The 20,984-nt window shown below is 60.2% G+C and overlaps 7 protein-coding genes across 7 annotated transcripts; 4 read left to right on the top strand and 3 right to left on the bottom strand.

Annotated features, from left to right (window-relative positions):
• Positions 1-369: 369 nt before the first annotated feature.
• On the top strand, positions 370-2,710 carry THITE_2124169 (uncharacterized protein). Its single transcript, XM_003657881.1, has 2 exons — positions 370-1,532; positions 1,588-2,710. Exons 1-2 carry the CDS (start codon positions 426-428, stop codon positions 2,557-2,559), a joined length of 2,079 nt encoding a protein of 692 aa, XP_003657929.1. The 5' UTR covers positions 370-425; the 3' UTR covers positions 2,560-2,710.
• Positions 2,711-3,943: 1,233 nt separating this feature from the next.
• On the top strand, positions 3,944-6,796 carry THITE_2071588 (uncharacterized protein). The gene is made up of 2 exons (XM_003657880.1): positions 3,944-4,425; positions 4,481-6,796. Exons 1-2 carry the CDS (start codon positions 4,098-4,100, stop codon positions 6,691-6,693), a joined length of 2,541 nt encoding a protein of 846 aa, XP_003657928.1. The 5' UTR covers positions 3,944-4,097; the 3' UTR covers positions 6,694-6,796.
• Positions 6,797-6,894: 98 nt separating this feature from the next.
• THITE_136083 (uncharacterized protein) lies at positions 6,895-9,691 on the top strand (the record flags this gene model as incomplete). The annotated part of the gene is made up of 2 exons (XM_003657879.1): positions 6,895-6,970; positions 7,764-9,691. 2 exons carry the CDS (start codon positions 6,895-6,897, stop codon positions 9,614-9,616), a joined length of 1,929 nt encoding a protein of 642 aa, XP_003657927.1. The 3' UTR covers positions 9,617-9,691.
• A 28-nt stretch (positions 9,692-9,719) lies between these two features.
• THITE_2171649 (uncharacterized protein) lies at positions 9,720-11,683 on the bottom strand. The gene is made up of 4 exons (XM_003657878.1): positions 11,377-11,683; positions 10,793-11,212; positions 10,379-10,724; positions 9,720-10,255 (listed from the first exon to the last, which is right to left on the bottom strand). The coding sequence occupies exons 1-4, from the start codon at positions 11,520-11,522 to the stop codon at positions 10,217-10,219; spliced, it is 951 nt and encodes a 316-aa protein (XP_003657926.1). The 5' UTR covers positions 11,523-11,683; the 3' UTR covers positions 9,720-10,216.
• A 1,092-nt stretch (positions 11,684-12,775) lies between these two features.
• On the bottom strand, positions 12,776-13,316 carry THITE_2124157 (uncharacterized protein). The gene has a single exon (XM_003657877.1). The coding sequence runs from the start codon at positions 13,304-13,306 to the stop codon at positions 12,857-12,859; it is 450 nt and encodes a 149-aa protein (XP_003657925.1). The 5' UTR covers positions 13,307-13,316; the 3' UTR covers positions 12,776-12,856.
• Position 13,317: 1 nt separating this feature from the next.
• THITE_2124154 (uncharacterized protein) lies at positions 13,318-16,098 on the bottom strand. Its single transcript, XM_003657876.1, has 3 exons — positions 15,626-16,098; positions 14,533-15,560; positions 13,318-14,482 (listed from the first exon to the last, which is right to left on the bottom strand). Exons 1-3 carry the CDS (start codon positions 16,050-16,052, stop codon positions 13,757-13,759), a joined length of 2,181 nt encoding a protein of 726 aa, XP_003657924.1. The 5' UTR covers positions 16,053-16,098; the 3' UTR covers positions 13,318-13,756.
• Positions 16,099-18,710: 2,612 nt separating this feature from the next.
• Positions 18,711-20,613, top strand: THITE_2124148 (uncharacterized protein). The gene is made up of 3 exons (XM_003657875.1): positions 18,711-19,034; positions 19,099-19,113; positions 19,178-20,613. Exons 1-3 carry the CDS (start codon positions 18,813-18,815, stop codon positions 20,357-20,359), a joined length of 1,419 nt encoding a protein of 472 aa, XP_003657923.1. The 5' UTR covers positions 18,711-18,812; the 3' UTR covers positions 20,360-20,613.
• Positions 20,614-20,984: the final 371 nt, after the last annotated feature.

Raw genomic sequence — 20,984 nt, 5'->3', positions numbered from 1 at the left:
AGCATTCGATACCGAATAGTTACCTAATTAATTATACGTGGTTTACTTCTCGTTCAGTGGGCTGTTGTGAGTGCCGCCCTACCATCGTATTGTGAAGGCCTGGAATCTCCAGGCAGAGCATCAACAAGGATTGTTCCATCTCGTAGCCCAGACTCTCCACATCCATCATGATTGAGCCGGTATGAAGGAACTTTACTCCAAGAGCCCAAGTTTACCGCCCTATTCATCACTCATCTTCTCAGGGAAATCGTCGAGGGTTAGGGTTGCTACTGAACATACCCTCGACGCGGCTTGGCAACCCGTGACAGCGCGTTCAGTGCTAACACCGTGCGCGACGCGAGACCTTGCACCGCGCCTTGCCTTCCGCAACACGAATCGGCAAGAATTCATAGCAATTGCGGAGGGACCTGTACGAGATCACAGTGATGGCGCCACGGAGGGAGATCCTCGACTCAGAGGACGATGATAGCGACTTTGGCGGCGGTCCAGAAGCAGGAGACGGCGAGGCGGAGGTGGGCCATCCGGAATTGACGCTGGAGAAGGCGGCATCACCCCGCGTTGAGCCCATGGGTGCGCCACACAACGCCAGCACTGACTCGACCGACCCGTCTTTTTTCCAGCACATCTACGATCAGCAACAAGCCGCTGTTGAGGCTTCCGAGGTCATTCCAGACACGGCTCCGGCCGCCGCCCCCGCCTCCGCTTGGACCGAGATCTCGTCCGCTCCGCCGCCGGGACAGAAACACCCTGCCAAGAACGCCTCATCCCCCAACACGTCCATCACCGACCCTGCGCATGCTAGTCGCAGGCCAAAGAGGAGCCGAGAAGTGGTTCCGGCGGAGGTGATCGACCTGACCGATATCACGACGCCAAGGAAAGACGCTGCCAGCGCAGGAAGCGCTGATGTGTGGGATGTTCCAGTCGTCTCCGCCAAGTCGCAGAGATCGACGAGGACATATGGGAAGCGCAAAAGTCCGAGACGGCAGCAGCTGAGCCTAAAGGAAGCAATGCCCGACTTGCCGCCCACGCAGGACCCGTACGCGCTCCCCGAGGCGACGCCGCCGCCCGCCAGGAAAAGGACCCGACGCCGCTCGCCGCCGTCCAGCTCACCGCCGCAGCCGCAGGCTCAAGATTCCAGTCCTGTGATGCTTGTGCCGGCAGAGGTGGTGGCCAGCTCGGACAGGCAAACGCGGTCAAGGCGGGGAAGGAACGCTGCTGCTCTCGGCGTGGCGTCCAGCATGCCCGACACGGCTTCGTCGCTGTATATTTCCCAGAGCGTCCTCACGGCGAGTCAGAAGCAGGAGTATAAGACGGTTTCCTTGTCGTCGGAAGCAGCGCCGGACGAGCCAGTCACATCTTTCCCCGCGCAGCCACCGGTGGCGGGAGAGGTATACAAGTCCAGCGGCGCTACGACGATTGCTTACCCGACTCCAAGTCGGATTGGGTCTTCAAGACGGCTGCCGGAGCCTGTTGATGAGCTGGATGAAAACCGTGTTGCTGAGACGTTTCTCGGCCGGGATTTCAACCAGCCGGTGCGTTCGTATGCTCCTTGTTTTGGTGAGAAGAGCGTTGCTGACGGCCTCGCAGCAATCATCGCCTGATGTCCTGACGGACATGACTAGCACCAACACTTCGAGGCCGAAAAGGGGCAGGACGAAGGTCGTCAAGTCCGCTGGGCTGGTTCAAGCGGAGGTTGAGCCCCCTCCGTCAACGTCAACACGGAGGGCAAAGAGGAGGAGGGTTGTTCTGGAGGAAGACGACTCCTGGAGCTTGGATCCCCTGGAAAGCGCCGATGGGCACGAGCATCTCCCGCAAGGGGGTGGACATCTTGGAGACGACACCGGGGATGCTGTGGGTCACCCAGATGTGGATGCGGTTGACCACCCGTCCGCTGCCCCCGAGGTTGAAGGCCTCGATGGCGGACCGACGCCTCCAACATCCACCGCCAAAAGCAAAAGAGGTCGGAAAACGAAGGGAGCAAAAGCCACCCAGGCTTCTCCCGACGTCACAGAGCCGCCACAACAAGGCGAAGAAATACAGGAGTCCGCGATAGCGCCCACCGAGATATCAGAGCCGATACCCGCATCCAAACGGAAGCGCGGTCGTCCGCGCAAGTCCCAGACGGCCATCCAATCCCAACCCCAAGCCGAACCCACCGTCGTACCAAACGACGAGCAAGCAGCCATCAACGACAGCCAAGCTGAACCGGCCCCAAACCAGCCGCTGTCCGAACTCTCGCCCAACACGCAGCCACCCAATACCGAGGTTCACCCAGACGCAGCGAACGATGGTGGCAGGGGTGCGAGCGAAGAAAATGCCGCCCCGGCGGTTCCGATGACCACGAACACTACTACTACTACTGCGGTGACCGGTGCCGCTGCTACCGCTGGATCCTCTGGCACCGCCGAAAAGGACGCAAAGGCCGCCGGGCCGGAGCAGAAACTCGCCTCCACGGCCGCTAAGGCGGGCGTGCTGCCGCAGAAGGTGCGGTATCGCGTGGGGCTGAGCAGGCGGTCGCAGATCGCGCCGCTGTTGAAGAGTCTGCGGAAGCCGGTTTGAGAGGGTCGGGTATGGCGCGTTCGGAAGGGAGTTCGTGGGGTGGGAAGGAGGGTGGAGTTAGGGAGGTGATTGATGGTCGGGTCTATGGAAGAGCGGTGGGTTATGGACCGCATTTCGAGGAAGCGTACGGTTGTGGGTGACGGGTATTGGGTTGGGGAGGTGAACGGGTGGCGTTGCTCTTTTGCTTGTGGATACCCCAGTTGCTGGTCTGCTTGCTACTTGTTTGGAATTGGGGGGACAGTCGTTCCTTTGCCGTTCTTCTGGCCGATTTGGCGATCTGTTAGGGACTTGAACGGGGTACGATGGGCACTCGGTGTGTGGGATGGGGAATGCCAACGGCGAGGAAAGAGCCGCGTGGAGGTGCGAATGGGCTGACCAAGGATGAAATCTTAGGGTCCATGACCAGTATGTTATCCAGACGAAGAAAGCGTCCGAATTTCAGACGTCGCTCTTGCCAGTACTTTGACCTTAGCGAGCGTACAGGAGGAGAGAGGAGTTCTAGTTTGGATCCATGGTAAAATCAGATATGCTTGGCTTGCTCGGTCCGCAAAGGAGGGTATCGAGACAACGCCCACACAGGACAGGTCACCGGCACTTTGTTGACTCTGGGTGAAATATGAAGCGGTTTGGGAGGTCAGCTCTCCGAATCATCAAAAATGAGGAGAACTTTTATCCTACAGTATGGAATACTGGATGGTTGTCGATTCTCAGGAAGGAACCAATATGGGATGCATCCCTGCCACACGCTTTCTTTTGACTTGCCACTATTCAGATGTTTTGAGCGGTGCAAAGGATCAGGGTGCTGTGCTTCTCTTGTTTGTCCCATATAAGCGCGTGTATGTACTGTACAGGCAACCTCTGCTGTGGACCGCCTGCTTCCTCAAGGTGCCCCGCTCTGGTCTCGCTGGGTAAATTACATTACAAGTGTAACGTTATCGTTCTCTCGCTTCAGGATTTCAGAAGGTTCGGGAACTTGTCCGTGCAAGCTTCACGGGCAGCAAGTCACATCACAGGTGTTTTATATTTGCACCAAGTCTCCCAACCGCCCGCTCTAAGTATTTTCCCTCATGCTTTGCAGCACATCATGTGCATCCCCCGGCGAGGCGATCGAAGTTTAGATGGGCCTCATCTGGCTTTGAGAAACATTACTTTCACAGGTCGCTAGGCACTGCCGGCGAGATTGGAAGCCAGGGCGAATATAATCCCACCAAATCCTCCTTGAATCTATACATGATCCACTTTCACGTTCAAAAACCATGGAGGCCAAGGCCAGGGCAAAGGGCCGCCAGCAGCTGATCGAATCCCTCATCAATGCTGGCAGCAACGCCTTCAACCCCGATGTGAGCGAGGACATGAGGGCACCTGCGCTCCGGGAGTTTGATGGCTTGGTCCAGAGGTGAGCCAGGCTGACATAGCACGCTCACAACCTGCCCTCCAGATCTGACCTGCACCTCAGAACGAAGACGTTGGACCTCCTCGCAGCCCTCAGCATCCTGATCAGACCCGGCCGTGTTCCGCCATGGCTGCGTTCCAAGCTGATGGAGACGCTGACACGGGTGCCGCTCCGCCCGAATGGTGTCCGCGCAACTCTGGAGTTTGTCTTCTCCGTGCATCCCTCGAGCACGGTGAAAGTGTCCGAGGCCGCCACGCCGCAGACGAGAGGAGCGAACATCACCCAGGAAGCACTCAATCTCGCCAGTAACTTGCTGTCCACCCAACCGGCATCGGTCACCCCTGAGACATGGTACTCGACCATCTCGCCGCAACTGCTGCTATTGCTAGATGGAGGAGAAGGGCCCGAGGTGGCCAAGGTTGCTGCTTATGTCATTGGACGCATCTTGGGCCGGAAATCGTCGGGAGCTCCTGGTACGCACCCGTTTCCCTTCTACCGTCTTGCCGCGCAAGCTAACAGGCCGTCGAGACACCGCCGGCTGGAAGTACCTCGCGGAGCCAATGCTCAACCTAATCAAGCCACCTGAGCTTCCGAGTGATGTGGGAACCGAGCCGAACGGGATCATCGACCTCAGCAAGCGGAGGGTAATTGTTCAGCCCGAAGACTTAGCCACTGCGCTCCGACGATTGCACTCGCTGGCCGAGGCCCATCCTAATCCAGATCTGTGCAGGCGGCTGCTCTCTCGACTGATCACCCAGCTATGGTCCCTCGCATCGTGGCACGACCCGCCTCCGTCCATGGCGGAGAGTGTACTCGCGCCTGCGCGAGAGCTGTTCAAGATCTTCCTAAAACTGACACCAACCGCTCATTTCGTTCTGTTTGTCATCGCGAATCTGGACTACGTTGGCGGCTTTACCAAGCGCAATCCTGAATGGAGGTACGAGACGACGCCAGACGGCCAAGTCCAGATCGTGGACTCGAGGCAGCTGTTTAGGGACGCAGATGAATCTGCAGTGTTACCACGCCTCGATCACAAAGCGCGTGTCCTTTTGGACGTTATGACAACGGCGCTTTCAGACGCCGAAATCTCCACTGCCTTTCTTGAACTCCTCAAAAGATGGCTAAGATCCACCCATGATCTTAAGGGAGGCGAGACCGTGATTAAACAGGCGGAGGAGGAGCAGGATCCTGTCACCAACCTTGCCGAGCTCCGGACGCTCCTAGCCATGATGGAGAGATTCCCGGAAAAGCTTGCAACGCAGCCGAAAGCCATCCTTGACCTCGTCAGTCAGATCTTGGCTGGTTCAGCGGACAACGCCGACGAGGACGACGAAGTGTCGGGCGTAGCACTCAGCCTCTTGAACATGATCATCACGGCCCCCGGCTTCCAAAAGTCGCGGGTTGAGCCGGCCGTGCTCAGCCTCATCGAGTCATCCCTCGACAAGCTCTCCCGAGGCGCCACAAACCTCTCCCAAACCGCAAGCAATCTCCGGCTGCTTCTCCTCTACCGCGATGAATTAGACGATCCCGCCTCCGCCCCCAACGCCACAGCCGCGCCCACCAACCGGCAAGTCGAAGACCGCAAGACCTACAACCTCGCCGTCTCGTACATCCTCGACCCGGACTCGCCTGCCCCGGTCCGCTCCGAAGGCCTGCACCTCCTCGGCACGCTCATCACGTCGCGCTCGCCCGTGCTCGACATCCCGGGCATCCTGGCCCTCCTCGCCACCGTCATCCCCAACGCGGACGAGTACGTCTACCTGCACGCAATCCGGCTCTACGCGCTGCTCTGCCCCGCGCACCCGCGCGCCGTGCTGCGCGAGCTGGCGGACCGCTTCGCCGACGCGCGCGAGGCCCACCCGCTCGACGCGCGCCTGCGCTTCGGCGAGGCCCTGCTGCAGGTCGTGCAGCGCCTCGGCGGCGAGGCGGACGGCCTGAGTGGTGGTCGTGGTGGTGGCCTTCTTGGCGGCGTGGACGGGGCGCTGCGCGAGGTGGCCAACGCGCTGGTGGCGGTCGCGGGCCGGCGGGGCAGGCGGCCCAAGACGGAGGCGCGCAGGCGGAGGGAGGCCGAGGCGAAGCGGCGCAAGGACCGCGAGGCTGCCGAGGCCTGGGGCGGCGAGGTGCCGGACCTCGGGCTTGACGAGGAGACCGGGGATGAGGATGAGGGCGAGCGGGCGCGGAATGAGGCGCTGGAGAGGATTGTTGCCGGGTGGGAGGGCACGCGCGGGAGCGAGGACGTGCGGGTGCGGGCGTCGGCGCTGTCGGTGTTGGGCGCCGTCGTGGAGGCGGGCGTGGCCGCGCTCGGGCGCGAGCTGGTGGTGGCGGCGGTGGACCTGTGCGTGGCCGTGCTGCAGATGGAGAGGGAGCCGGAGAAGGGGATCCTCCGGCGGGCGGCGGTCCTGTTCGTGCTGAGCTTCGTGCGAGCGCTGGAGAAGGCGAGGCAGCGCGGGACGGACCCCGGGGTCGGTTTCGGCGGGCAGGCGCAGGAGGACGTGTTGCGGACGCTGAGGTACGTGGCCGAGACGGACAACGACGGGCTGGTGGTGCAGCACTCTCGCGACGTGGTGGAGAGCTTGGAGAATTGGCAGATTGTCCGGCTGCTGCCGCCCGAGAGGAGTCAGCAGCAAGATGTGCTTGGTGGCGGGTTGACGAAGTTGGCTGGGCTGGAGGTGGATCCTGACAGCGCGGCGGCGGTGCAGAGTGGCTCCAAGCCGCGGCCCATGATCGAGGAGGTTGAGTAGGCTTGAGCGAACTGACGGGGTGGCCAATGTCGGACTTTCTGGTGCCGGTGTCTCGTCGTTCAGCTTGAGCGTGCCATCTGAGTATCAATTGAGGGCTAAATACATGACGCAATGATTGTTTCCTACGCGATCCAGGTGCGGCCTGGAGACAACGACATGACCCTCGATATCCGACTCTCGGCAATCCACACACGACCTGGGATGGTTTCGGCCGTTGACCACCCCGACGCCAGCACCATTAACCTGCCCAGCGAGGACGCCGGGACGGATGCCAGTGGTAACGACGTCTCCTGTCTGGACTGGGCCGATTTTTCCGCTTCTTTCTCTACTTGCCCGAGCTGCCTTTCTGTATGGAACACCTTATTCTGTTGTCCAAGTTTCTCGACTCCCGTCTCTATTTCGCCCCTCGATTCTCTCGCTCTTCAGTTTTCCTTCATTCTGTCCCTTGTTTCTCCTTGCTTATTGGTACTCCTCCGAGTTTCAATTGTCTTAGGCGGCACTGCTTCTCCCCTTTTCCATGTTCTTCACCATCGCTTGGCTCCGCTGTAGCACCGCAGTTCAATTCAGGTAGGTAACTGCGGATTACGATACGGATTACTGCGTAACAGGGGCCTGGCACTGCTGGACACTCGGCTTGGCGCTGACATGCTGCGCACAGATGCCACTGCATGAGGTCATCCGCTAAATCCGCCCAACCGGAGCATTCCCGGACGCCCCGGACCAGGAACGACGGGCTACCTTACCCTTCCTCTGCAGACAGGAACGACAACAGGTCCTCCGCCGCCGTGCTCACCACCCCACGCGTACCTGCGGCAATAATCGACTGCTAGGTTGTGAGCATGCGTCCAGCCTGCTGTGATTGACCCGCGCAACGGCCACTCCTGGCCAATTGCCAATCCCAACCCGGCCGTGTCACTCCATCGCATTCACCAGCCTGTCTTTCCACCGACCACCGCGCCCGCCATCCTCGCCCTTCCCACAACAAGCCATGTCCCCCTTCTCACCCCGCCCCGCCGCGCCGGGCGACGAAACCAGCCCGCTGCTTCGATCCAGCACACCACCAGCAGCAGCCTCCCCCTCCCCCTCGCTCTCCCCATCCCGGTCCTCATCCCCCTCCCGATCCCCATCCTCCCGCCTCTCCTCCTCCCCCACCGGCCGCAGCCACACCCGCAATCGCGCCCGCGCCATCCGCACGCTCTCCCTGCTCGCGGCGCTGCTCTCCGCCCTCTGCGCCGGCTCCGTGACTATCTTCTCGCTCTACGCGCCCCTGCTGCAGGCCCGCCTGCGCTACTCCCAGCTCGCCGTCAACGGCCTCGCCGCCGCCGCCTCCGCCGCCATGTACCTGCCCGTGCCGCTGCTCGGCTACCTGTGCGACCGCGCCGGGCCCCGCCCGCTGGCGCTGCTGGCTGCCGCCTCGTTCGGCGCGGGGTACGCGGGGGCCGCTGTCGCGTATCGGGGCGCGTGTGCGCGGGTTGGGAACGGGGATGGAATTGGGGTGGGAGATGGTGATGGCGGGAGGGGAGAGGAGGATGCGAGCACCTCTGGAGGAGGAGGAGGAGGAGGAGGATTGGGCCCGGCGGCCCAGGGGTGGTATGTGCTGATGGTGCTGGCGTTCCTGGCCATCGGCGTCGGCACGTGCTCCATGTACATGAGCGCCGTGGCGACGTGCGCGAAGAATTTCGGGAGGGGGAAGCACAGGGGCCTGGCCGTGGCCGGTCCCATTGCTGCGTTCGGGCTGAGCGGCATGTGGTTGAGCCAGGTGGGCAGCCGGCTGTTTGCGGTGCCGGGCGGCGAGGAGGGGGAGGTCGATGTGTTCCGCTTCTTCGTTTTCTTGGCGGTGCTGCTGGTCGTGGTCGGCGTGATTGGCGCGTTTGGGCTCACTATCGTGAACGAGAAGGACTTGATCGAGGAGGCGGTCGAGGAGCTGGAGCGGAGCGGCATCTTGGACGGCAGCGCGATGTTCACTCCCGGCAGGTCCGAAAACGGGTACGGCACGGTGGAGCGGAGCGACCCCTTCGACGAGATGGAGGACGCGGGCATCAAGGACCCCGAGGAGGAAGAGGCCCGGCTGAAGAAGCAGTGGGTGCTGAACGCCGAAACCCGGCGCTTCCTCGCCGACCACACCATGTGGTGCTTCGCGCTCGGCTTCGTCCTGATGATCGGCCCCGGCGAGGCCTTCATCAACAACGTGGGCACCGTCATCAAGACCCTGTACCCGCCCACGCTCCACCTCGCCGACAAGCCCACCCTGGCCGCCACGCACGTCTCCATCATCGGCATAACCAGCACCGCCGTCCGCCTGCTCACCGGCACGCTGACCGACCTGCTCGCGCCGAGCCCCAAAGCCCGCCACGTCCAAATCACCACCACCCGCAGCAACAACAATAACAACAACAGCAACAACGACAGCAAGCTGGCCCTCCGACCCATCTCCCGCGTGGCCTTCCTCCTTTTCTTCGCCCTGCTGCTCTCGCTAGGCCTGGCGCTGCTGGCGTCGGGTTTCGCGCAGGCGCACGGCGGGCGGCTGTGGGTGGTCTCGGCGCTCGTCGGCGCCGGCTACGGCGCCGTCTTCAGCCTGGCGCCCATCATCATCACCGTCATCTGGGGCGTCGAGAACTTCGCGACCAACTGGGGCATCGTGGCCATGTTCCCCGCCCTGGGCGCCGCGCTGTGGGGCGCCGTCTACTCGGCCGTGTACCAGGCCGCGGCTGGGAACGGGAATGGGAATGGGGATGGGAATGGGAACGGAGGGGGTGGTGGTGGTGGTCAAGGAGAAGGAGAACAGGGTAATCTGTGCTATGGCCAGGCGTGCTACGCGCCGGCCTTCTGGGGGATGGCGGCCAGTGTGTGGATCGCTTGCGGGCTGGTCCTGTGGGCTTGGAAGGGCCGGAACGGGTGGGCGCAGAGGGGGATCGTGGTGTAATTAGATTGGGGGGCCGGCTGGGGCGAGGGCATTCTAGAAGCTGTATTCGTGTTGGGGTTGCATGGATGAGCGTCTAAACTCTGTGTTTCTTGCTCATCGGGTTCCAAAGCTAGAAAGGCCTTTTGTCGGTTGGCATGTATTTAGAGGCATCGAAGCGTTCTAACGTATCATGGATGCGAAGCATCGCTGTAATTCTGACCATGCATCCCACAACCAGCCGCAGCAGCAACTTGCTCTCTATCAGGAGGAATCTTGGACTATTATACAGCCAACCCTTCTGGCAGGACGCGCGCTTTTGCCCAAGCGCTCTATGCTCTAGTATGTGTGTGAGAAGCATGTGTCGCCCAAGACGAAAACAGAACCAAATCCCGCCCCAGAGTTCGCAGACAAAAGAAAAGGATCATTTTTCCCCGGCAACATGTCCCGAGATGCTTCCGCCGTGTCGTTTTGTTGTCTCAGGCGAGCAAGCCAAAAAGGGCTCGCAAAATGTGTCGTCCTCCAGCTCTGTCCAGTCCACCATTACACCCCCACAACCGCTTCAGATCAAACCCCCGACCCCGTCCGCACCATCTACACGGAGCAACCAGTCCGTGACGGCGTTTATTTGCTGATCTCCACGCCACCGGTGGCACCAAGCATCTGCAGCGTAAAGAGTTAGCCATGCAGTTCCTGGATTTAAGAATTTTCGGATACAGGAGTCGGTGTCTGGGATGGAGCAGCAGAGCTCCCGAGACAAGGCAAAGGGTGCCGATGCTCGCTTACCTTCTTGAGGTCGCCGTAGATGGCAAACTGGAAGGCAGTCAGACTGCCGACCATGAAGAGACGGGCACCGATGCCGGTGTAGGAGCCCTTGAAGCCCAGTTCCTTGGCGATCTTGATCAGACGGGAGGTAGTGCTCTCGCCGGGGAGACCCTTGGTCTTGTTGATCTTGCTGAGCATGGTGTCGGCGGGCTGAGAAACAATGGCGGCAGCGAAACCAGCGGCAAGACCGCTGCCCAGGTTGACGGTGGTCTGGAGACCGTCCGACATGTTCTTCTTGGGGAAGACGCGGTAGATGGCCTCGGCGACCTTTTCGTAGACGACGAACTTGGCCATGGTGTACGGGATCCTAGGCACGTGTGAGCGAGCGGTACACATCGATGTAGATGAAGAAAGGAAGCCCGTGCTCAAACTCACTGCTTGAAGAGGATGGGGCCGAAACCGGCGTAGAAAGCGCCGACACCCTCAGTCGTCAGCATCTTGCCGAAGCCGCTGATAAGGCCGCTGGCATAGGTCGGTTCCGAGACGAGACGGATACGGGTGGCCTCCAGAGGGCAGAGTGCGATATCGGCGAAGAACTCGGCGGCGGCGGACGAGGCGAGGTAGACACCGGTCCGGTAGTTGGATGCAGTCTCGTAGCCGAGGAGGTTGATGGACTGCTGCTTGAAGAACTCATAGCCACCGAACTTGAAGGCGCCCTGGAGGAAGTAGCCGGCGAAGGTGGGACCGACACCGGTGAGCAGGGCGGCAGCGCCCTCGTTCTGGACGACCTTCTTGAAGCCGCCGATCATGCCATTGTTGTAGGTGACGGGGTCGAGTTGGATGCGGGTCTTGACGCTGTGCGAAGCCGACGCGTGTTAGCGATGGACCACCGGCTCCCTAACTTGTCGCCATCCCCCATTCCCGGCCCGTGTCGCGGCGTGTCGCGGCATGGCGCGGCAGGGCGCGAGGCACGGCGCGAGGCAGGGCGCGACAGCGCATTGCATCGCAAGGGCACCTACACGTCAACGGGCGTCAGGGCGCCGTGGGTGACGGAGCAGCAGACGGCACCGGCGAGGGCGAACCGGGAGTAGAGCTGAAGGCCGCTGAGCTGGGCCTTGGGAGCGGCAAGCTCAACCTTGCCGGCTTCTGTCGCGGAGCTGGCCATTATGTATGTGTGCGAAGATTAGAGGACGAAAAAGAACTGAGTGGAGTGGTTCCGGTGGTCCCTGACGACTCGGGGGTTCGCGAGGGTCAAGAGACGCAGTCAATTGAATCTGATGGGAGGTTTTCGGTGTGGTTGGCAACGAGCCGCTTGGGAAAAAAGAGGTAGGTAGCAAAGGTGGCCCCCAGGCTCGGAGAATGCGACCGTGAAAAAAAAATTGGTCCGACAAATCCCGGCCAGGGACACGGGGCGGCGGCAAATGCACGGGCCTCATCGCGAGGGTGCTGGCGAGGGGGTAGACGTTAAAGAGGTCCCGCCAAGACTAATTTCGGCCAATTGTCGGCAATGTTTTTACACCGTCAATACGTCGCCAAGATCGCTACGGGGTTTGCACTATCGCCAAGGTTTAGTTCGCCGGGGGTACGGGGGTAGCGCTAGCCCCCCACTGGTTAGGATTTAGGTTAAGGTTATGATATAGGCTATGGTTAGGGTACGGGTTATCCTCGTTTTCTTTTTTTTCGATTTGGTTGAAGTATCGTAAAGTTATTGTTGTTGCGAGTCTTGCGATTTTGCATTGTTGATGTTCGAAGTTGTGGCGGCCCCGCTCACCTTTGGCGATTTGTAATTACTTGTATGCGGCAGTCTCCGAAATTAGTCTTGGCGGGACCTCTTTAACGACGACCGGCGAGGGCGCTGCCTGGGTTTAGTCCCTGGACAAGGCCCACGCTTATCAGCTTGGCTCCGGGTCACGTCAACCGGAATGTTCTTTTCAGGGAGAATCCGCTGCGTCACGGTGCAATGGTCCTACCTAAGGTATCTACTAGTACGCAGTGCAAGGGTGTACGTGTACAGTACAGGTAAGGTAAGGTAACCAACACGACCAGCACACGTCGCGCCAGCTAAGGTTTTCGTTTCTCCTTTCTTTTTTTCCTTTTATCTTGCTGTCACGGAGCTTTTCCTGGCTATTTTTGCTGTTTGCGGTTGGTGACGCTGCCGCCATGCTGGGCCGCCTTGGCGAGCCTGTCGGGGTGGTCCCTTGAAACATGTGCCTTGCCGACTCGCTGCTGTGCGCCCGCTTCCCATTGGGCGCCTCCGAGATCTGTGGCACTGGCGGATCTCGCAGATCAGGTACGTACCAGGCGGAGCATCATGGAGGCTTCCCAGGGCGAGCCTCATTGGTCTTCAATTTCAGGTCCAAGATGACCTTCAAAGGCGGCAGCACCGCACCCCAAGACCACCGAGAAGCCTTTTCGGGGCCACATAACGGAGGGACTTGCGGTGTTACGAATGGCAAAAGGCGTCGGCCGTCGGTCCTCGGTGACGCAAAACTGCATGTCTCATCCCCGCGCCCTTCTGCGCAGTTCATCTGCTAGCCGGAGGAGGTAGAACTCCCTCGCCTCCGTCGGCAGCTTCTCGAAGTACTTCACGATGCGGGCAACGTCCTGCCTCCCCTTCTCATAAGCGCCGAGATCGCGGTTGCCATACACATCCCGTCCAGATGCATAATGCCCGCCGTCGAGATCCCTGAAGAAGACATTGACCGCGATGCTCTGGGCCGAAGTCGGCGTCGCTGTGTGCAGCCATAGGGGAGGGAGGAACAGCACGTCTCCGGGCGACAGCAGAGCCTCGTGAGGCCGAGTGTGCGCCAGCTCGGGCGAACCCAGGGAGCTGAAGACGTCGATGCTGGAGCTAGACGCGCCCGGCGAGAAGGAAAGATGTTCGACGTCCGAAGGTGGGAAGAGGATCAGCCGTTTCGATCCGCCGATTTGGCAGTAGACGTTTGCCATAACCTGCGCGTCATCGTCAGCGCCAGGCGGAATAAAAAGGAGATGGAAAAAAGCGGTAGAAAAGGATTATGGGAAAGTAACAAGCAAGCACAGGGCCGCGGTGGTAGGCAGCCAGGAGCACGACGGGAGTGATTCCATTCGAAACTCACGTCGTAGTGCAGCCACATGTTCACGGGTCCAGACAGCCTTAGCACAGAACTGAAGTGGTTCTCCGCAACCAAATCCAGCTGCGCAGGAAGCCTGAAATCGGCCGCCAGTCCCGGGAAGTCGTCTGCCAATACTGCCGGCTTCTCGGTTGGCTTCTCGTGTGACAACGCCCTCAAGTAGAGCCTGTCACCATGCCCAACTCGCCGAGCAAAATCACCAAACTCGGTTGTAACATAGCGGAAATTCTTGGTTGTAAAATCCATGGCCTGGGTTGCGGCCTCGTGGATGACGACCTGCTTCTTGTTAGCATAACTTCTCGCGACGCCGCCGCCAGCTGTGACAACTTAATCTTACCTTGCGGTCCGCCCCAACCTTCTCGACGAGGTAGTCCATTGTCCACGCGGAGATGCAGTTGCCTAGATCTAGACCCACCAGGACTACTGGGCGTCCCGCACGGACAACGTCGTGGAAGTCGTCTGCCGTTTCCAGCTTCAGGCGCGGAATGGGCGTGATGGTTGGTCCACTAGCCCCGTCCAGAGGGTTCAATACCACTGGAGGACCCGGTTGGCTCGGGACGATGTCGATGGTCTTTTCGTGCGCCCAGCGGGAAGCAGCTGGTGATACCTCTAGGCCACAATCTCCAGTCCCAGGGACGCGCAGAGTGTATACACCGCTATTCCAGAAGGTACCCATGGAGAAGCACACCGCGCCACCGCCGAGCACGACGACGTCGCCGTTTGGCCTCAAGACTACCGAATGTCCAACAAATAGTGGGCGGGGAACGGAACCCACATGCTGGGCGCTGTCGGGTCGTAGCCGCCGAGAGATCTCCAGCCCGCTTGATGTCAAGGAGCAGAACAGCGCCTCATCCTGGTGGCTTAGGAGATGGTCTTTGGCTACGCCGCCCAAGATCAGGAATTCATCGCCATGCCGAAGGCACGTTGCACCGAACCTCGCCAACAACCGCCGAAATGAGGCCTCTTCCAACGCCCCGGGGAGGGGCAGCTTGCTGAACCTGACTGTCGGTTTCTGCGCAGTGGTCAGTCCCGGAGCCTCTACCGGTCCAAGCATCGGCATACCTTAGCATCTGACAGCTTCACCTCCCAGGACAGAATCTGGTCGGAAATAAGACCATCTTCTAGACCGCCAGCATAAATCCCACTAAAACTGGTTTCCCCCGTACTTCTCCCGCAAGCGAGTACTGCCCCGTAAACAGCAGCCGGTCTGTCACCGACCACCTCGCAGTTTACCCAGCCCCGCTCAGGATGGTACAGGAGAGCGCCAGCAAACGAGCCAATCTCGCTCCGGCCTCCAACAAGCAACGCCAAACCTGTCTCTCCCAGCGCCGTAACTGAATGCCTGTACAACGGGATAGGGAGATCGTGCGTGCGCCTCCAGAGACCCTGGCTCTTATGGAAAATCCAGCAATCCCGGAGAGGACTGTCCGGAGAACCGCGCCCTCCCGCCAGCAATGCGCCGCTATCTCCTAGGTCTGTTAAGGAGTGGCACATCCTGCTCGTCGGGCCCCCTGCGCGAAACGTGAGTGGCTCATCACTCGCGGAAGCGCCCAGTGTGAAAACGTCACACGACTGCAGCCTGCCTTTTGTCCCCAACCCCAGAACGTTCAACAGCGACATCTGCGCCCCGTCTCGCGAGATTTGCATTGCGGCTGCAAAGCGCCGCTGGCCCCTCTGCCCCTGGCACGGGTCAAACTGCAGGATAGCGGGCTGAACGGGGATTTCGGTACTCGAGGGCACAGGCGGCGCCGGTGCCGCGGCCGCGTTGCTTCCGACCCGAGCATGGACCACGCAGTAGTGGCTGGCAAAGAGGGCAAACTCCTCCCACTCGTCGAACGGCTCGACGTCGTCCAGTCGGCGGCGGTCGGAAGCAGAGAGGAAGGTCTCGTCGGCCCATGCCTGCCAAAGCGTCCAGACCCTAACTGAGTCCCAGCCGAGGGAGGAGAAGCGGGCGTGCTGGTCGGACACGGTGGGGTAGTTGTGGACGGATTTTAATGGCGTGTTAAGCTTCCGGAAGTGGTTCATCATGGTTGAGGCGAACGGGTGGTCCTCGCCGTCAGGGAGGATCTGCTCCAGGAGGACAAATTCGGCTGAAGCCATGATCAGCCCATCACACACGAGCTGCCATCTCCAAGGAGAGAATACCGGTACTCACCCTTTCTCCCAACAGACGAAGCCCAGCGGATGACCTCGTCGGCCCCGTCTGTGTCCATATAGGTAATCGACACCTCGGCGACGAAGATGAACTCGCACTCAGCAAGGTCCCCAATGGCCGCGGCCAGCCCCTGCTGCAGCGTCTTGAGATCCCTCAGATCGCACCCGATCTGGACGTACTGATCGCTCTCAAAGACCACGGGTTTAACCACCGTTTCTGGGGCGCGGACCCCTGTAAACGCTCGCAACAGTTCGGGCGTGCCCAGCACCGTCTGCCTCTTCCTTTCCATCAGGTCCGGGAAATCCACATCCACGAACACGACATTCTCGCAGTCCCCAGGGTAACGGGTGAGACACTGCCACGGGAGGACATCGCTACACTCCTCCTTCCAGTTCAGCATCAGCACCTCAATTGTATCTCCTCCCATCCCATCTCCTTTCATCCCGACTCAATGCAATGCCTCAAAAAGAGGGGGGGAAATGAGAGAAAAAATAAAGAGAAAAAAAAAAGGCAAAAAAGAAGGCCGACAAGTAAAGTATAAGAAAAGAACTGACCTGCCACAGCCCAAATTAACCACCACCCGCCTGCGCCTCCCCCTTTCCCCGCCGCCGCCGACACCACCACCGACGCCGCCCCTCAAGAAGTCCCGCACCAGCACGTCCACCACCCGCAGGCGCAGCCAGTAGCCGCGGTTGATGAGCGGGGCGCGGCGCTGCGGCCGGCGGACAAAGTAGCGGAAGAAGGACGGCTCGGCGTCGGCGCCGGCGCCGGTGCCGGCGGAATGGTACAGCATCTCGACGCTGCGCTTGGACACGATGCTGCTGTTGTTGGTCTGGGTGGGCCATGACGCGCGTGAGCAAAGGGTAGGGAAGGGAAGAGGGGGGGGGGGGAGGGTGGGGAGTGGGGATCTGTGAGTGAGAAGTAGAAAGTTGGGTGAGGAGGAAAAAGGGGGGGAAGGGGAGAATGGATTAACGTGATCTGTTTACAGGAGCAAGAAGTGGCAAGGTGGTGGTGGTAAACGGGGAGGGGGGCGCACCGCCATGACTTGGTCGTCTTGGGCTGTGGATGACTTCGTTTTCGTTTTGTTGTTCATGGCGGCTGCCGCACTGTCGTCGGCGCCCGAAGGGGCGCCTTTGGCTTTTTTCTCCATCCTTTCAAACTGGGTTCCTTCCCCTCCTCCTTGAAGCTGGATGATCGATGTATGAGGCCGTGAGAGTGAAAAGTACTGCTGCTTTTGGAAGGCAAAGTAAACTTCAGGAGAGACTGCCTCTATTTTGTAGGTGTTGTCCGTCTGGATTCGACCTCTCAGTGAGCGAGGCCGCACTGTGGCATCACCGGGGTTAGGGTTATGTGCTGACCCTGAATTGTCCGATCCAAGTAGGCGATTTCTATACTTCAACTATATATTATAAGACGAAAGGGAACTACAAGTGCGACGACAACGTTTATTGTCACACAGTGAAAATGCAATATTTGCCATGGCCTGCGAAGGTCCGAGTTCTCCAAGCGTCACGTCACTTTTGTTCCGACCTTCTTGCACGGCAAGTCGCACTTCTCAAGCGATGCGAATCTTGAGGAAGCCCAGCGGGGGAGAATCCCAACTCTATGTGACCTTGAGGCCACAGCCGGTCGCGAAACTCGGCCGCGAAGGTGTTGTTTCTGCTCTTTCCTCAGGCTGTCTGTCGAAACATCTGCCAGGGCTGAACAACAGAACCATTAGAAGGTTGGCGGGCAAGGAGGGAGGGGGGCCTTCAGGAGCGGTCCCATCTTGGTGGCCATTGTGATCTCGGTGCTGCTAGCTCGGCCCGTACGCTTGAGCTATCCTCCTGCACAGTGACTCGGGCAATGAGGCAGTTTCACGTGCTTCAGCAACTTCGGAGCCTCGCTACGCATCATGACAGTTGGTGGGCACCGACGAGTCCCGGCCAACTCGCAAGGTGGCCGTCGGCAAGGGGACGGGACGTTGCACCTGCAATCCGCAGTGGCAATGCGAATGCACTGCGGGGCCACCGGGGAGGCCATCTGTGGCTCATCTCGTTGTGTTCATGAACGCGAAGGACAACTCGCTTGCGACGCAAGGCGCCTCTGGGTGTATCTGTGTAGTAGGCTCATGGAACCCGCTACGGGTTGCCCTTTCTCCCACGAGATAGATGAGTGTGCTTCGCTCATGTCCACGCCCTTTCGGGACTCAGGTGCCACTTGCTTCATCTTGAGCATCACTTGGGTAAGGTTTGGGATTGTCGAAGGCGAGGAGGGACCGAAGCATCGAGCTGTCAGATGCTAGCGGCAGCGGAGCAGGGTAGAGCGGTGAAGGGCGGAGTTTCCAATTCGAGACGCCAATTGCCGGGCAGTGATTTGAGGACCTCCTTCAACGTTCCAAAAACACGGCGGCCTGTTGCAAAGGCGATCCAGCGCTGTACGGGGAGAATCGGTCCGACCGCCAAAACTTCGGCTAAGCTGCATACACTGACGTTATATTCAGCCGTGTTTGATACCGATGAAAGTGCACAAGTGCAACACAATGATGGTTGACGAAAAATTGAAACTGGTCATGTGCTTCCTGGCGACAGCTGCCGAGACCACCAAGTGTGTGCGGGCTGCAGAGCACTTGCGGAGCTGCCGTTCATGAAGACGGCGGGCCCGGCCCGCACGGCTGAACCTCGGCGCGGGCAAGATGCCGCCAAGAGTCCAATCAATCAACTCAATGACGGCCACCCACAGGAGTTGCCCGCTGGCAGTCACTCCTTGGCGTTGTCGTCTCCGGGAATAACGAGCGACCCACCCCAACGTCGAACGGCCCCCCACGACAGCATGATGGAAGAATGCAGACTGCGGCCTGGCCTCTCCAACATGTCCACGCCTTTTTGGGCTGCTCCCCGCCGCGCCTTGCGCTTTTTCTTCGGATCTTTGCTGACCTGGGGGGTACCTCCGTTGACCGCTTGGGGAGCACTCGGCCGCCAGGGCATCTGGATGAGCAATCATTGCGCCCTGTGCATGCGCCTCGTAAACGAAGTCGGAGACTCTTCAACTGGGAAGGCCCGCCAGACGGGCCTGCGGACTCAAACCGCATATAAGGCAGGCTGTCCGTCGGGCTGAGGATTGGTATACTGAGTTAGACGTTTAACCCCAGAGCCGTGGATGGACGCATTTTCAAGTCCAACACCGACTCGTCTTTCATCACTTCACCATGGCGGCCGCTATGGGCTCAGGCAATGTCACGGCCGGCCGCATCGAGGATCCGGAGAAGGTTGGGAGCGCTCCAGATGCCACCGAGGAGGAGTCGGGGCTGCCCTCACCTCCGGCCGCCCTCGAGCTCCAGCGTTGGAACGAGTCAACCGTGAACGTCTTCCGCTTCCTCTCATCCAACTACTCCTTTATATTGATGGGCATGACAGACGGTGCGCTCGGCGTACGTTTGCTTCCCGCCTACCTCACAAGCCCCCACTGACACCGTGGCTAACTCTTCTGGACAGGCCCTCCTTCCATACGTACGCTCAGCTCGCTCGCATCATCAGCCGAAAGGGCCAACCCAGCTGACCCCCGCCCTCCTAGATTGAATCATACTACAGCATCACCTACACCGTTGTATCGCTCGTCTTCCTTTCCCCCTTCGTCGGCTACCTTCTCGCTGCCCTGCTCAACAACTTGATCCACCACTACTTGGGGCAGCGTGGTGTCGCCGTGCTGGGCCCCCTCTGCCGCTTGGTCGGCATGATCCCGTTGATCTCCCACCCGCCGTACCCGGCGATACCCGTCGTGCTGCTCTTCATCGGCTTCGGCAACGGCATCGAGGACTCGGCCTGGAACGCGTGGGTCGGCAATATGCAGCGCGCCAACGAGCTGCTGGGCTTCCTGCACGGCGCCTACGGGCTCGGCGCCACCATCGGCCCGCTCATCGCCACCGCCATGGTCACCCGCGGCGGCCTGCCGTGGTACGCCTTCTACTACCTCATGATCGGCCTCGACGGCCTCGCCCTGTTCCTGCTGGTGCCCTCCTTCTGGCGCGCCGACGCCAGCGCGCACCGCGCCATGCACCAGGCCAGCAGCGGCGGCCAGCGCACCACCACGCGCACCGTGCTGCGCTCGCCCGTCACCTGGCTCGTCGCGCTGTTCCTGCTGGGCTACGTCGGCGTCGAGGTCTCGCTGGGCGGCTGGATCGTGACCTTCATGCTGCGCGTGCGCCACGCCGACCCCTTCGTCGCCGGCCTGACCGTCACCTTCTTCTGGCTGGGCCTGACCGTCGGCCGCGTCGTGCTGGGCTTCGTGACGGGCCGCATCGGCGAGAAGCTCGCCATCACCGCCTACCTGCTGCTGTCGGTCGCCCTCCAGCTGCTGTACTGGCTGGTGCCCAACTTTGCCGCCTCCGCCACCTTCGTCGCCTTCCTGGGCTTCTTCCTGGGCCCGCTGTTCCCGGCCGCCATCGTCGCGGCCACGAAGCTGCTGCCGAGCGACTACCACGTGTCGGCCATCGGCTTTGCCGCGGCCTTTGGAGGCGGCGGCGCCGCGCTGTTTCCGTTCGCGGTCGGCGCGATCGCCCAGAGCAAGGGCGTCGAGGTGCTGCAGCCGATCGTGCTGGCCATCTTGCTGTTCATCTTGCTGATGTGGTGGATGCTGCCCGGCGGCTTGCGCATGGGAGGGCTGGAGAAGGCGAGGGAGAACAACGAGAAGGTCGGCGACAGTGTCAGGAAGAGTATCTCCTGGTTGAAGGGCAAGATGGGAGCCAAGACTGGGTGACTTAACGATGTGATTGCAAATGCGCACAGATACCAACCGTTGGAAACGGCTCTATTCCCGCTGCTGGGTGCGGCGTCCCCTGCTGTTGCTATGCGATGTGTGATACCGTTGACTTCAGTGTCACAAAGGCTGCCTGGAATTAAGCTGCCTAGGCGGTAGACAAGTCCAGCGCGGAGTCCAGCGCGCTCCGGCGGGACCCTTCTACCATCAGCCACACTCCAAACTCGAAGCTCAAAGTAGTTCGCGAGCATACCGGATGCCAATGCCGCTCTAGGTTCTAAAAAGACATTGCATAAAATGGGAGTGATTTTGGTGGCGATCTCGTGTTCGGCGTCGAAATCCTAATTCGCTGCACCTTTCACATCCACCTTTGTTGCTGTCGTTTTACTGACGGCTTCCTTGGCGTTCGTAATGACTCTACGGATTGCTCCTCCTTTAGGGGATGTCAAACTTCTCCTCTCTCTTTTCAGTCTGCCCCTTCTATATTCCGTATAGAGTGCGCAGAGCTTATGGGTAGCATTTTTCCAGGTTTCTCAATAATCCTTGATTTGGCAACGCGCTGTTCCGCAAATCTCCCCAGCCCGGGCGAAAATGAGACAGAACGGGGCTTCTTTTAAATAAACTG

This window comes from Thermothielavioides terrestris, chromosome 6 (genome assembly GCF_000226115.1).
Source record: "Thermothielavioides terrestris NRRL 8126 chromosome 6, complete sequence".
Classification (NCBI taxonomy): domain Eukaryota; kingdom Fungi; phylum Ascomycota; class Sordariomycetes; order Sordariales; family Chaetomiaceae; genus Thermothielavioides; species Thermothielavioides terrestris.
This window is presented reverse-complemented; position numbering and strand designations above follow the sequence as displayed.